General features: G+C 38.8%; 1 protein-coding gene across 2 annotated transcripts in view; it reads left to right on the top strand.

Annotated features, from left to right (window-relative positions):
- SPAST (spastin) overlaps positions 1–15382 on the top strand; it is a 75196-nt gene that overhangs the window by 36290 nt on the left and 23524 nt on the right. For both annotated transcript variants that reach the window (XM_047782331.1, XM_047782332.1), the window contains exons 5-7: positions 836–1023; positions 2891–3024; positions 3294–3387. In XM_047782331.1, the coding sequence (XP_047638287.1) occupies positions 836–1023; positions 2891–3024; positions 3294–3387 (416 nt within the window). The remainder of the gene's footprint in view (positions 1–835; positions 1024–2890; positions 3025–3293; positions 3388–15382) is intronic.

Here is a 15382-nt window from a genome sequence, read left to right as displayed (position 1 = left end):
CTTTTTTTTAGGGCCACACCCATTGCATATGGAAGTTCCCAGGCTAGGGGTCGAACTGGAGCTGCAGCTGCTGGTGTACACCACAGCCACCACAACCCGGGACCTAAGCTGTGTCTTCCGCCTACACCACAGCTCACAGCAGCACCAGATCCTCACCCACTGAGCAAGGCCAGGGGTCGAACCTGCATCCTCATGGATACTAGTTGGGTTCTTAACCTGCTGAGCCACTACCTACTTTCTTAATTTAAATCCAGAGATTTTAAACAAGTGGATTCTCAGTGATAGACGTTTATGTCATGCTCACGTATACTAATTGGGTTCGTTACCGCTGAGCCATGCCGGAATCTCCAAAAACCGTATTTTTACACCCTTTAAAATTAATTTTTAAAACTTTTTTTTGGCATACACTAGACTTTTATACTATTTTATAGTCTTAGAAGTTTGTACCCAAGTGCTATTTTTTTTCCCTAATGCCTTTGCTGCATTTTGTTTCTTAAATTTTTGGCAACTTTATTTGCATGGTAACATTTTTATATTCTCCTCATGTCCCCACAAATAAAGTTGTTTCTTTTTATTACAAGTACATATTCCTTATAAGAAAATTAGAATATACATCAGGAAAAGGAAAAAGCTCAATAACCGTCATCTTGTGCATACCCAGTAACAGGCCTTATGAACACTCTGGTATATATTATGATTGCAATCTTATTTTGAAATATTGCTGAGGTAAAAAAAAATTATCAGTCTCACAGATGTGTACTGGTCTTTATGTTACTTTTTATAATGTTTAGCTATAATTTTCTAACTATGATGATTTCATTTTTTTCCTTGCTAGAAAGTGGAGCTGTTCCTAAAAGAAAAGACCCCTTAACACACCCTAGTAATTCACTGCCTCGTTCAAAAGCGATTATGAAAACTGGATCCACAGGTCTTTCAGGCCACCACAGAGCACCTAGCTGCAGCGGTTTATCCATTGTTTCTGGAATGAGACAGGGGCCTGGTCCTACAACTGCCACTCATAAGGTATTTGGCGAAAGTAACTTTTTTTTTTTTTTGTCTATTTTCTAGGGCCGCACCTGCGGCATATGGAGGTTCCCAGGCTAGGGGTCTAATCGGAGCTGTAGCTGCCAGCCTACCCCAGAGCCACAGCAATACCAGATCCGAGCCACATCTGCGACCTACACCACAGCTTACGGCAATGCTGGATCCTTAACCCACTGAGCAAGGCCAGGGATCGAACCTGCAACCTCATGGTTCCTAGTTGGATTCGTTAACCACTGAGCCACAACGGGAACTCCGACAGTAACTTTAATTGCTGTGCTCTTGCAGATAGAAAATCTTGAAGGTGATATGTTTGCTTAAATTTATTACAAGTACATTATAATACCTTAGAGAATTGATGTCTCCACAACATTTAATATAGTTCTTCTATTTTTTAATTTTGATTTCTAAAAATCTATGTAGCAGTGGCACCTTACTGCTAAAAAGCAGATCTTTTAAATTCTTTTTGGGGAAGTTCCCGTCGTGGCGCAGTGGTTAACGAATCCGACTAGGAACCATGAGGTTGCGGGTTCGGTCCCTGCCCTTGCTCAGTGGGTTAACGATCCGGCGTTGCCGTGAGCTGTGGTGTAGGTTGTAGACGTGGCTCGGATCCCGCGTTGCTGTGGCTCTGGCGTAGGCCGGTGGCTACAGCTCCAATTCAACCCCTAGCCTGGGAACCTCCATATGCCGTGGGAGTGGCCCAAGAAATAGCAACAACAACAACAACAACAACAAAAATAATAAATAAATAAATAAATTCTTTTTGGTCCTAATTAGGCTTTTTAATAGTAATTTTGATTTTCTAGTCTGTTTTATATAATACTATATAGTTCATTTTAAATTTGTTATTATTTTAATTAAATTTACATAAAAATTTTATAGCATTAAATACATAAAGTTTTGTTACTGTTCTGTTTTTTTTTTTTTTTTTTTCCTTTTCAGTTGCTCCCATGGTGTAAGAAATTTTCTGAGCCAGGGATTGACTCCGAGCTGCAGCTGCAGTCTCTGCCACTCCAGGGGCAATGCTGGATCCTTAGCCCATTGCACCACAAGGGAACTCCAAGATTTGTTACAGTTCTAACAAGGATCAAAATTACATGACTGCGGAAGTTCACTTGTGGCACAATGGGCTAAGGATCTGACATGTTACTGCCATGAGTCTGGTGGCTGCTGTGGCATGGGTTTGATCCCTTTCACATGCTGTGAGTGTGGCCAAACAAATTACATGATGTCGTTGTCAGCAACATGTGGAAATTCATGGCCAGGAATCAAACCTGTGCCGTAGCAGCGACCTGAGCTGCTCCAGTGACAATATCACATCCTTATCCTTAACTTGCTGTGCTGTAAGGGAATTCTTTTTGTGTGTGTGTTTTTAGGAGGGCTGCACTTGCAGCATATGGAAGTTCTGGGCTAGGGGTTGAATCAGAGCTGTAGCCACCAGCCTGTGCAACAGCCACAGCCACACCAGATCCAAGCTGCATCTGTGATCTGCTCCACAATTGCAGCAATGCTGGATCCTTAACCCACTGAGCAAAGGCAGGAATTGAACCTGAATCCTCATGGATACTAGTCTGATTCTTAACCTGCTGAGCCACAATGGGAACTCTGAGCCCTTTTTTAGTAGTAACTAAACCTCTCTGGATAAAATCTTCTTTAAACTCAATTCATGCCAAATGTGGTTTTATAGTGAATGCCATTTTATCTTGGAGTAAAAATGAAACTTTTGGATTTTTGTAAACTTTTTTTTGCTACTTTTAAGCCTTTAATTCTGTGAACGTTAAGGTTAATTCACTTGTGAAAAGTATGAACATTATGTGTGTTTTCACATTAAAATTTTGTGTCTTTTAAGAGTACACCAAAAACAAATAGAACAAATAAACCTTCCACTCCTACAACTGCTCCCCGTAAAAAGAAAGACTTGAAGAATTTTAGGAATGTGGACAGCAACCTTGCTAACTTTATAATGAACGAAATTGTGGACAAGTAAGTTTTGTCATCTGAACTGTTTTATTTTATGGGGTTTAAAAATTTATCATGAGTGAAATAGATAATAAATACCTTGTCTGATTTATATGTTTAATTTTTATAATGATTTTTCAATTACTGTAAATGTAGAAAATCATTGCTTTACTGATTTCATTATAGTTTCACATTTAACATAAAAATTGCTACATTACATAGAACTTAGAGTTAATATTATAACAACTGAAGTATATTTCTGTTGTGGGGCTAACTAAAATTCTGTTTCTTAGTGGAACAGCTGTTAAATTTGATGATATAGCTGGTCAAGAATTGGCAAAACAAGCATTGCAAGAAATTGTCATTCTTCCTTCTCTGAGGCCTGAGGTAAGGACTTCATATTATCATTTTCCTACAGCATCATTCATTACTGAATCCATAGTGGCAGTGAAGAAATGTTTGAACTATACTAGAATGATTAATTCATATAACAGTAGATTTAATATTTTTTAAATGAAGAAACATTAGCAGTTGATGTTGACGAGTTATTTATGTTGGAGAGGAGAATAATTATAATGGTTCCTAATTCCCAATCCTTTTTGTTTGTTTGTTTGTTTAACCTTTTCAAATATTCTTTTTTTTTCTTTTTTTTTTTTGTCTTTTTGCCATTCCTAGGGCCGCTCCCTCGGCATATGGAAGTTCCCAGGCTAGGGGTTGAATCGGAGCTGTAGCCGCCGGCCTACACCAGAGCCACAGCAACTCGAGATCCTAGCCGAGTCTGCAACCTACACCACAGCTCATGGCAACGCTGGATCCTTAACCCACTGAGCAAGGCCAGGGACCGAACCTGAAACCTCATGGTTCATAGTCAGATTCATCAACCACTGAGCCACAATGGGAACTCCTCAAATATTCTTTATTGTTGGGGTTTTCTTCCCACTTACTTATTTATTTTGCTTTTTAGGGTCAAACCTGCAGCATATGGAGGTTCCCAGGCTAGGGGTCAAATCGGAGCTACTCTGCCGGCCTATACCACAGCCACAGTGACATGGGATCCGAGCTGCATCTGCGACCTACACCACAGCTCACAACAACGCCAGATCCTTAACGCAGTGAGCGAGGCCAGAGTTCAAACGTGCAACCTCATGGTTCATAGTCGAATTCGTTTCCGCTGAGCCACATAGGAACTCCTAAATTATTTTTATTTTTATTTCTTGTCTTTTTAGGCTGTACCTGCAGCATATGGAGGTTCCCAGGCTAGGGGTTGAATCAGAGCTACAGCTGCCACCCTACATCATAGCCACAGCAACTCGGTAACCTAGCCACATCTGCAACCTACACCACAGTTCATGGCAACACCAGATCCTTAACCCACTGAGCAAGGCCAGGGATTGAACCTGCATCCTCATGGATACTAGTTACGTTTATTACCACTGAGTCATGATGGGAACTCCTCCATTTTTTAAAAACTCGAGCTGTAGTTAATTTATAATGCCATGTTAATTTCTCCTGTACAGCAAAGTGATTCAGTTATACACACACACACATCCTTGTTTGTATATTCTTTTCCGTTATAGTTTATTATAGGACATTGAGAATATTTCTCTGTGCTATAGTATAGGATCTTATTGTTTATCTAGTCTATTTTTAATTAAATTTTATAGGAAAAGTAGGTAGTAGGAAATAATTTTTATATCAGGGTAAGAGATTTAAAATTAAGAGGCAGGAGTTCCCATCGTGGCGCAGTGGTTAACGAATCCGACTAGGAACCATGAGGTTGCGGGTTCGATCCCTGCCCTTGCTCAGTGGGTTAAGGATCCGGCGTTGTCGTGAGCTGTGGTGTAGGTTGCAGATGCGGCTCGGATCCCGCGTTGCTGTGGCTCTGGTGTAGGCCGGTGGCTACGGCTCCAATTCGACCCCTAGCCTGGGAACCTCCATATGCCTTGGGAGCGGCCCAAGAAATAGCAAAAAGACAAAAAAATAAAATAAAAAAAATAAAAAATTAAGAGGCAAAAATCATTCTGGAGAAAAGAAAAGAAAAATTAAGATAAAATTATTTAAAAGAATTATTTTAAAGGGTATTAAGTCATCAAAGTAAATAGAGAGCTGGTGAATGTTGAGACTTAAACCTCCATCCTTAAGGAAGTTAAGTAATCTTGCAGTTGATAATAAATTTTGATTTTCCATACTTAGCATTGTTTTGGATTTGCATAATTCACAGATTGCATATTTGGTGCTGTTCTGATAATGTTGTAAAACACAAATCTGAGGATCCATCCTTGATCAATTATTTCTCTTTTCCTTGAACCTTCAAATCTTAATGGACTCATTTACAAAATCTAGTGAAAATACATGTCATGTGATACATTGTAATGAATGCACTTTCTTTTTTCTCCCCCCCTTTTTTTTTTGCTTTTTAGGGCCACACCTGTGGCACATGGAGGTTCCCAGGGCTAGGGATCTGATCGGAGCTACAGCTGCCGGCCTACGCTATAGCTATAGCCACACCAGATCTGAGCCTCATCTGTGACCTACACTGCAGCTCATGGCAATGCTGGATCCTTAATCTACTGAGTGAGGCCAGGGATCAAACCCTAAAACTCATGGTTCCTAGTCGGATTTGTTTCCTCTGTGCCACGATGGGAACTCCAGTATGCACATCCAAGTGAATGTCTAAAGGTTGTGTGGCTCTATTTTTTTAGTTTCAGTCATTCTTTACTACTGTCATTGCATTTATAGCTCGTGAGTACCAACTATACTGGGAACTTACTATTTTTCAGGTCTGCTTTCTTTCTTTCTTTTTTTTTGGTCTTTTATCTTTTTAGGGCCATACCCGTGGCACATGGAGGTTCCCAGCCTAGGGGTCCAGTTGGAGCTGTAGCTGTTGTCATACACCACAGCCACAGCAACACCAGATCCAAGCTGAGTCTGTGACCTGTACCACAGCTCATGGCAACTCTGGATCCTTAACCCATTGAGCAAGGCCAGGGATCGAACCCGAAACCTCATGGTTCCCAGTTGGATTCATTTCCACTGTGCCACGATGAGAACTCCAGATCGGCTTTCTTTATTTGATTCCTTGCTCATTGTAAGCAGCAATATGTGTGCAATGACTGGTTTGATATATACTAATTGAGATTTTGCTAACGCAATAAAAAATTTGAGAATTATTAAAATAGAAATGATTTGTCCATATGTGATCTAGATTTATCTTCTGTACCATTTCAGGCCACACTTTGTGGAAACATATCATAGCTTACATTTTGGGCTTTTTACCTGGGGTTATGTAAGACTAGTGAATGTAGCAGAATGAGTATTGACAAAAAGATGCTTGTTGAAGAGATTCATGTAATTGTAGACCTGAAAAGGATTTTGTTGATATACTAGTCCTAAAACCTAAATTTCTTGCTCAGGATTATAGTTAAGTGGTAGATCTAGGAAATGAAATAAATAAAATACCCAAGATTAGACTGCCTCCTCAATGCTATAGCTACCATCTAATTCTTAAGTGTGGGTTTTAGTATTTATTAAATACTGTGCTTTTTTAGGGTATAAAAACATGTCTAGGAGTTCCCGTTGTGGCTCAGTGGTTAACGAATCCGACTAGGAACCATGAGGTTTCGGGTTCGGTCCCTGGCCTTGCTCAGTGGGTTAAGGATCCGGAGTTGCCATGAGCTGTGGTATGGGTCGCAGACATGGCTCGGATCCCGAGTTGCTGTAGCTCTGGTGTAGGCCGGTGGCTACAGCTCTACAGCTCCGACTCAACCTCTAGCCTAGGAACCTCCATATGCCGTGGGAGCGGCCCAAGAAATGGCAAAAAGACCAAAAAAAAAAAAAGTGTCTAAAATTGTAACGGTAGTAGGGAAATACCTGGACTGTACTAGAAGTCATTCAGCTTCTGCTTTACTCTTTTTTTTAATTTAATTTTGATTTTTTTTTTTACAGAATAAAATACATATATTTAAACACAGTTACATTCACACAGATTATTATATCATGGATCTTAAGAAACAGATTAGGAGTTCCTGTCGTGGCGCAGTGGTTAACGAATCCGACTAGGAACCATGAGGTTGCGGGTTCGGTCCCTGTCCTTGCTCAGTGGGTTAACGATCCGGCGGCCGTGACCTGTGGTGTAGGTTGCAGACGCAGCTCGGAGCCTGCGTTGCTGTGGCTCTGGCGTAGGCTGGTGGCTACAGCTCCGATTCGATCCCTAGCCTGGGAACCTCCATATGCCATGGCAGCGGCCCAAAGAAATAGCAAAAAGACAAAAAAATAAATAAATAAAAATAAAAAAATAATAAAAAATGTAAAAAAAAAAGAAAAAAAGAAACAGATTAAATGACTCCCTCTGGAGAAGTGGAATGGAAAATATGCTGAGACAAATAGGAAATTTATTCTATACTTTATCCCATTTTGTATGGCTTTCATCTTTACTATTTAGTATTATCTATTACATTTCAATTTTTCTTTTTTTTTGTCTTTTTTGTTGTTGTTGTTGTTGTTGTCGCTATTTCTTGGGCCACTCCCGCGGCATATGGAGGTTCCCAGGCTAGGGGTCGAATCGGAGCTGTAGCCACCAGCCTACGCCAGAGCCACAGCAACGCGGGATCCAAGCCGCGTCTGCAACCTACACCACAGGTCACGGCAACGCCGGATCGTTAACCCACTGAGCAAGGGCAGGGACCGAACCCGCAACCTCCTAGTCGGATTCGTTAACCACTGCGCCACGACGGGAACTCCAACAAGACATTATAGACCTTACATTGTACCATGAAGAGAAATGGTTATTAATAATACAACTGTAGAACTGTATTATTTAATTATGCAGTTGCATTATTTAATTATAATTATCATAAATTCTTTGATGGAGAGGAAATCAGAATCAGATCTAAGGAGACTTCAGCATTCCAAGAATGATGTGAAATGACCCCCTTCATGGTGGATTATGCACTTACTTACTATGCGATATATTTCTTCTCCAGAGATTCCTTGTTTGTATATCAATTGTAGATTTTTGGTTTGCAGTTATTCTGAAGTTTTGATATAAGTGTCTATATGTATATGAGATTGTTTTAAGTTGTTGTTCTCTTAATTGCAAGTTCATCTCCAGTGTTCTGCATTTGTGCCCACCTCTTCTCATGATTTCTGATTTTGGTGGTATAATTGTGCATGGATGATTTCATATCTTTGCTGTATATATACCTTTACTGGTGAGCCTTGTCATTTGTGGAATTTTTGTTTCCTGTTGCTGTCTTTTCTTTTCTGCCTAGAGAAGTTCCTTTAATATTTGTTGTAAGGCTGGTTTAGTATTGCTGAATTCTCACAACTTTTGCTTATCTGTGAAGGTTTTGCTTTGTCCTTCAAATCTGAATGAGAGCCTTGCTGGGTAAAGTAATCTTGGCTGGAGGTTTTTTCCTTTCATCACATTAAGTATATCATGCCACTCCCTTCTGGCCTGCAGAGTTTCTGCTGAAAAATCTGCCGATAACCTTATTGGGGTTCCCTTGTATGTTATTTGTTTCTTTTCCCTAACTGCTTTCAGTATTTTCTCTTTGTCTTTAATTTTGGTCAGTTTGATTAATATGTGTCTCAGGGTGTTCCTCCTTGGATTTATTTTATATGGTACTCGTTGTGCTTCCTGGATTTGAGTGAGTGATTCCTTCCCCATGTTAGGGAAGTTTTCAGCTATTATGTCTTGGAATATTTTTTCTGTCTCCTTCTCTCTCCTCCTTCTGGCACCCCTATAATACGGATGTTGGTGTGTTTAATGTTGTCCCAGAGTTCTCTGAGACTCTCTTCATTTGTTTTCAATCTTTTTTCTCTTTTCTGTTCTGCATCCGTCATTTCCACTAATCTGTCCTCCACCTCACTTATTCATTCTTCTGCCTCCTGTATTCTGTTGTTAGCTGCTTTTAGTGAATTTTTTATTTCAGTTATTGTATTTTGCATCTCTTCTTGTTTAAGTTTTATATCTTGTATTTCTTTGGTCTGCTTTACTGTTAACTTTTGGGAACATACCTGAAGTGGAAAATGAGGTGAAACAGAATATAAATTTACATTTAGGCATATTTCCATGGTAGGGCTATGATATTTGAAGAAGTTGGAATAATATGAAAATGCTAGTTGCAAGTTATTTCAAATACATTTGAATAGTTTAGCCTTGTGAGGGGCAAAAACTTTAGTAAATATACTAAATTGGGACTTGAGGTAGAGCCAGACCTCAGGGTTTGGACCATTTGCCTCTCTATCTTCATACCTGTCAACTGGAACTTTTAATGTATTTTTTTTTAAGTTTATATGATTTTTATTTATTTTTATTTTTATTTATTTATTTCTTGGTGGCCGTGTTTGGGGAATGAATATTTTTTCCATTATAATTGATTTAATTGAACAATTTTTTAATTCCTGATTCCTAAGACAGGGAATATGATTATCCTACCTAAGCTTTTCACAGTAGACACATAAAATGCATCATGGTGAGCCTGTGAATGGGTCAGACTTATTTCATAAATCACCTGCATTATGCAGCAAATCAGCTTCATTCTTATGTCCCCACAGTGGGGAGCTTGCATAGACCGTGATGGGGACATTGTCAGAGTGGACCGGCAAGTTGGGTAAGATAGGCATCATGATGAGCTTATTCATTCTTTAGTATGCTAGAATTTTTATTTCATAATAGAAATGCAGAATCATTATTAAGTCACAGAACTCTAAAAGTGACATTAAGGAGATACATAATGTTAAAAATATATTCTTGAGTTAATTTGTTATTAGATTTACTTCAAGTGTTTTAACCCTCGCTTATTCATGAAATCATGGACCTAGAAAGGACATTGAAGAAACTAGAAACTCCTGTCCATTCCCTGCTGTCAAAAGGGCTGTTTTATTTTGTTTATTTATTTATTTACTTGGTCTTTTTAGGGCCACACCTGAGGCATATGGAAGTTCTCAGGCTAGGGGATAAATTGGAGCTGCAGCTGCTAGCCTACACTGCAGCCACAGCAATGCTAGATCTGAGCCGTGTCTGCAACCTACATCATAGCTCCCCAACAGCAACTCTGGATCCCTAACCCGCTGAGCAGGGCCAGGGATTGAATCCACATCCTCATGTATGTTAGTTGTGTTCGTTACCACTGAGCCACAGCAGGAGCTCCAAAAGGATTATGTTTTAAGTTGTATTTTAAAAATAATTTTACTATACCTAGAGAATCCTAAAGACTCTACAGAAGGCTCATCAATGAATTTGGCAAAGTCACGGGGTACAAAATTAATACAAAGAAATCAACTGCATTTCTATATACTAACAGTGAAAGATCAGAAAGGGAAATTAGGGAAGCAATCCCATTCACCATCACATCCAAAATACCTAGGAGTAAACCTACTTAAAGAGACGAAAGACATGTACTCTGAAAACTATAAATGGTAAAAGAAATCAAAATGACACAAATAGATGGAAAGACATACCATGCTCTTGGATTGGAAGAGTCAGTATTATCAAAATGACTATACTACCCAAGGCAATCTACAGATTCAATGCAATTCCTATCAAATTACCAAGGACATTTTTCATAGAACTCGAACAAAATATTTTAAAGTTTGTTTGGTAGCCCAAAAGACCCGGAATAGCCAAAGATATCCTGAAAAAGAAAAATGGAGCTGGAGGAATGAGGCTCCCTTACTTCAGACTATACTACGAAGCTATAGTCATCAAAACTGTGTGGTACTGGCACAATGAGAAATATAGATCAGTGGAACAGGATAGAAAGCCCAGAATTAAACCCATGCACTTACAGTAAACTAATCTATGACAAAGGAGGCAAGAATATACAATGGAGAAAAGACAGCCTGTTCAATAAATGGTGCTGGGAAAACCAGACAGCCACATGTAAAAGAATGAAATTAGAATACTTCCTAATACTGTATACAAAAATAAACTCAAAATGGATTAAAGACCTAGATATAAGACCAGATACTATAAAACTCTTAGAGGAAAACATAGGCCATTCTCCAGCATAAACGACAGCAACATCTTCTCAGATCCACCTCTTAGAGTAATGACAGTAAAAATAATTTTTAATGTTTGGCCCAGCAACTTCCATGTGTCACGGGTGTGGCCATAAGAGAATAATTATACTTTTTAAAAATTGCAAATATTAATCTTTCAAAAAAATACAGGTTATATGGAAGAAAATAAAACACTCTTGGAGTTCATTTTGTGGCACAGTGGAAATGAATCCGACTAGGAACCATGAGGTTGCGGTTCAATCCCTGGCCTCGATCAGTGGGTTAAGGATCTGGCGCATTGCCATGAGCTGTGGTGTAGGTGGCAGACCCGGCTCAGATCTGGTGTTGCTGTGGCTCTGGCGTAGGCCAGCAGCAACAGCTCTGATTAGACCCCTAGCCTGGGAACCTCCATATGCCACCAGTGTGGCCCTAAAAAGACAAAAAAAAAAAGTTAAGATAAAACATACTATCTGACCCAAAGGCAATACTGCATTCCAAATATATCACAATGATCTGTCAACATTGTTTTCTCAAAAATTTTACAAGGAAAAAAAATGTATATATATTTTTGGTCTTTTTCTATTTCCTTGGGCCACTCCCGTGGCATATGGAGGTTTCCAGGCTAGGGGTCTAATTGGAGCTGTAGCCACCAGCCCACACCAGAGCCACGGCAATGTGGGATCCAAGTCGCGTCTGCGACCTACACCACAGCTGACAGCAACGCCAGATCCCCAATCCACTGAGCAAGGCCAGGGATCGAACCCGCAACCTCATGGTTCCTAGTCGGACTCCGTTAACCACTGAGCCACAGCAGGAACTCTGGAAAATATATTTTTTACCTTATTTCATAGACCTCTTTTTTATTCTGTCCAGCTTATTTCTCAGTATTATTTTGAGCTCTTGTGTTTATTTTTTTTCTCTTCTTAATAGTGCCATTTTCTTCCAGCTTAGTAGAAGAATATGACTCTTCTCCAGTTTAAAAAGTCTCTATCTACCTACTACTAAAACGTACATGAATTTCAAAATAAGATGTGTTCTTTCATTATACCAGCTTGAATATTTGCATTTAAAAGTTTTTTTGAACTCTTTAAGTGATAATCTTTAAAGCCAATGTTCTTTTTCATATAGAATCTGTATGTTGGTGTGGTATATCACTGCTGTAGGTTCAGTCAGTTTGTAGTTCTTATATGTTAGTCACTGTCAAGCTGAATAGTGTGTTGTTGTTGTTTTCCTTGTATGGGTTTTTTTTCCTCCTACAGTAAATAATTGTGTTACTTTTTCACTAGCTTAGTCTTCATCATACCAATTGATGGTTCATTTCAGTTTTCCACATGGTTGAGGCGATTAAAAATTCTGTTAGCTCATTTTTTTTTTTTTCCTTGGAACTCCTTTTCCTGGAACCACCGTTTTTTTTCCATTCAAGGCCACTTGTCAGAGTTCCCATTGTGGTGTAGTGGAAACGAATCTGACTAGTATCCATGAGGATGCCCCTTCGATCCCTGGCCTTGCTCAGTGGGTTGGGGATCTAGCGTTGCTGTGAGCTATGGTGTAGGTTGAGGATGAGGTTTGGATCTGGTGTTGCTGTGGCTGTGGCATAGGTCAGGAGCTGTAACTCCACTTCTACCCCTAGCCTGGAAACTTCTACATGTTGCAGGTATGGCCCTAAAAAGCAAAAAAAAAAAAAAAAAAAAAATTCTAAGACCACTTGTTCTTATTTCATAGCTGTTTCATAATCTTGCTTTACTGTTGTCATGAGACTTTCCTTTATCTTTATATCATATTGAATCCCTTTGTTTTGTGGATGCCTTATTTTCTTTATGATAGTTTATTTTCTTTCTATCATAAAGATACATCCTTCTATAAGTGCCTCAGAAGGGGTCATGTGAGACAATATTTTGAAATTTCACATATTTGAAAATATATTTACTCTCTTCCTTTGTTGATAATTTGATTAGATGTCATGATTTAGGTTGAAAACTATTTTCCTTTAGCATTTTGAAGGCATTGTCCTTTGTCTTCTAGCTTCCAGTGGTTACTTAGTATTAGAGGATCAGGAATCAGAAGAGTGTTGAACTTCATATTTTTACTTATTTTTTTATTTTTTGTCTTTTGTCTTTTTGTTGTTGTTGTTGTTGCTATTTCTTGGGCCACTCCCGCGGCATATGGAGGTTCCCAGGCTAGGGGTCGAATCGGAGCTGTAGCCACCGGCCTACGCCAGAGCCACAGCAACTCGGGATCCGAGCCGCGTCTGCGACCTACACCACAGCTCACGGCAACGCCGGATTGTTAACCCACTGAGCAAGGGCAGGGACCGAACCCGGAACCTCATGGTTCCTAGTCGGATTCGTTAACCACTGCGCCATGATGGGAACTCCTGAACTTCGTATTTTTATTTCTCAAAGCTTTTGGGATCTTTTCTTATCCCTATTTTCTGATATTTCATGATTTGCTTGATGTATTTTCTTTTTTTTCCTTTTCCCATAAAACACCTTCCTAAATACTCAATATTCAGTTTGGAAAAAGTTTTTATAATTCTTTGTTTTTTCCCCTTTATTTTCCTTGTTCCATCTTTCTAAAACTTTTTCAAGATGGTTCTTAAACCCTACTGAATTGGTCTTCTGATTTGTTTTTTTCATCTTCCCTCTTTTGTCTTAATTTCTTTGTCCTCTGTTGTACTTACTGGGAGTTTTCATTAAACTTATTTTCCAGCTAATTTCCCTGATATTTCAGGTACTATATCTTAGCTTCCAGAAACTCTTTCTTGTCCTCTGATTTATCTTCTTTTATAGCTTCCAGTTCTTGTTTCGTATAGGCATTATCTTCCTTTATGTCTCTAAGAATATTGATTATAAATTTTATGAAATTTTGTTTACTACATTCTTTGTTTCTTCCTCTTTTTAAAAAAAAAAAAACAAAAAAACTTTTTCCTGTTGAGAGCTTCTCTCAAATATCTGGTTATCCCGGTTTTCCATTCATAGTAAAGATGAACAATAAAAAGGTTGATTAGCACCTCTGTGCAGATAAGTAGAGCTTATTGACTAGTAGGAGCTGTTTGACCACAGAATGCTATTTGGTTTCTACAAATGTCTGTATCTGTAGTTTTTTTTTTTTTTTCCTGGAGTCTTTTAGGATCTTTAAAGGACTTTCTAGTCTCTTATTTGGAGACTGTAATCTTGACTGTTATGTCTAGAAACTGTTTAGAAGATGACTTAGTTTTTATTAGATTGAGCCAGTGAAATTACTGTTTATCGAGGTCCCAAATAGTTGACTGTCTTTTTCACAGATGACGTGATTGTCAGTGTAGAAAATCCCAAAGATTCAACAACAAATCTCCTGGAACTAATAAGTGATTATAGCAGAGTTGCAGGATACAAAGTTAATATACAAAAATTAATTGCTTTCTTACATACCAGCAATGAACAATTGGAATTTGAAATTTAAAAAGGTTGGCATTCCTGTTGTGGCTCAGTGGGTTAAGAATCTGGAAAGTTCGTATTGTGGCTGAGGGGTAACAAACCCAACTAGTATCCGTGAGGATGCAGGTTCCATCCCTGGCCTCGCTCAGTGGGTTAAGGACCCAGCATTGCCATGAGGTCACAGATGTGGCTCAGATCCTGCATTGCTGTGGCATAGGCCAGCAGCTATAGCTCCGATTTGACCCCTAGCCTGAGAACTTTCATATGCCACAGGTACAGCCCTAATGTACTCACTCTAACAAACAATGAAATGGTAATTCTATGAGGTGTTATTTGGTAAACATTTTGCAGTTTGAGATCATCATTTTGTACACTTTAAATATATACAATGTTATGTCAATTTATATCTCAATAAAGCTGAAAAAGAATTTTAAGCCTGAGGTAATCAAGATAATATGTCACTGGTGTAAGAAAGATCAACACAACAGATTAGATACCCCAGGAATAGATCAACACAAATATACTCAGCTGATTTTTGACAAAGGAGCAAAGGCAGTCGGATGGAGAAGATAGCCTTTTCCACAAATGGTGCTGTAGCAACTGAACATCACATGAGAAAAACATCTAGAGACACACTTTACATCTTTCACAGAAATTAATTCAAAATTAGTCACAGGCCTAACTGTAAAAGGCAAGCTAAGCTGTAAGCTCCTAGGCAGATAACATAGGAGAAAATCTAGTTGGATGACTTACTAAATACAACACTAGAAGAATGATCCGTGAAAGAAAAATTGATGTTGAACTTAATAAAATTTAAAAATTCTCTGTGAAAGACACTTGTAAGAAAATGAAAAAACAAGCCACAGACTGGGAGAAAATCTTTGCAAAACATATCGTAAAGAATTGGTATCTGGGAAGTTCCTGCTCAGTGGGTTAAGAATCCAGTTTTGTCACTGCTAGGA

This window comes from Phacochoerus africanus, chromosome 5 (assembly GCF_016906955.1).
Source record: "Phacochoerus africanus isolate WHEZ1 chromosome 5, ROS_Pafr_v1, whole genome shotgun sequence".
NCBI lineage: Eukaryota > Metazoa > Chordata > Mammalia > Artiodactyla > Suidae > Phacochoerus > Phacochoerus africanus.
The sequence above is the reverse complement of the archived record's forward strand: the minus strand, read 5'-3'. Positions and strand labels throughout refer to the sequence as shown.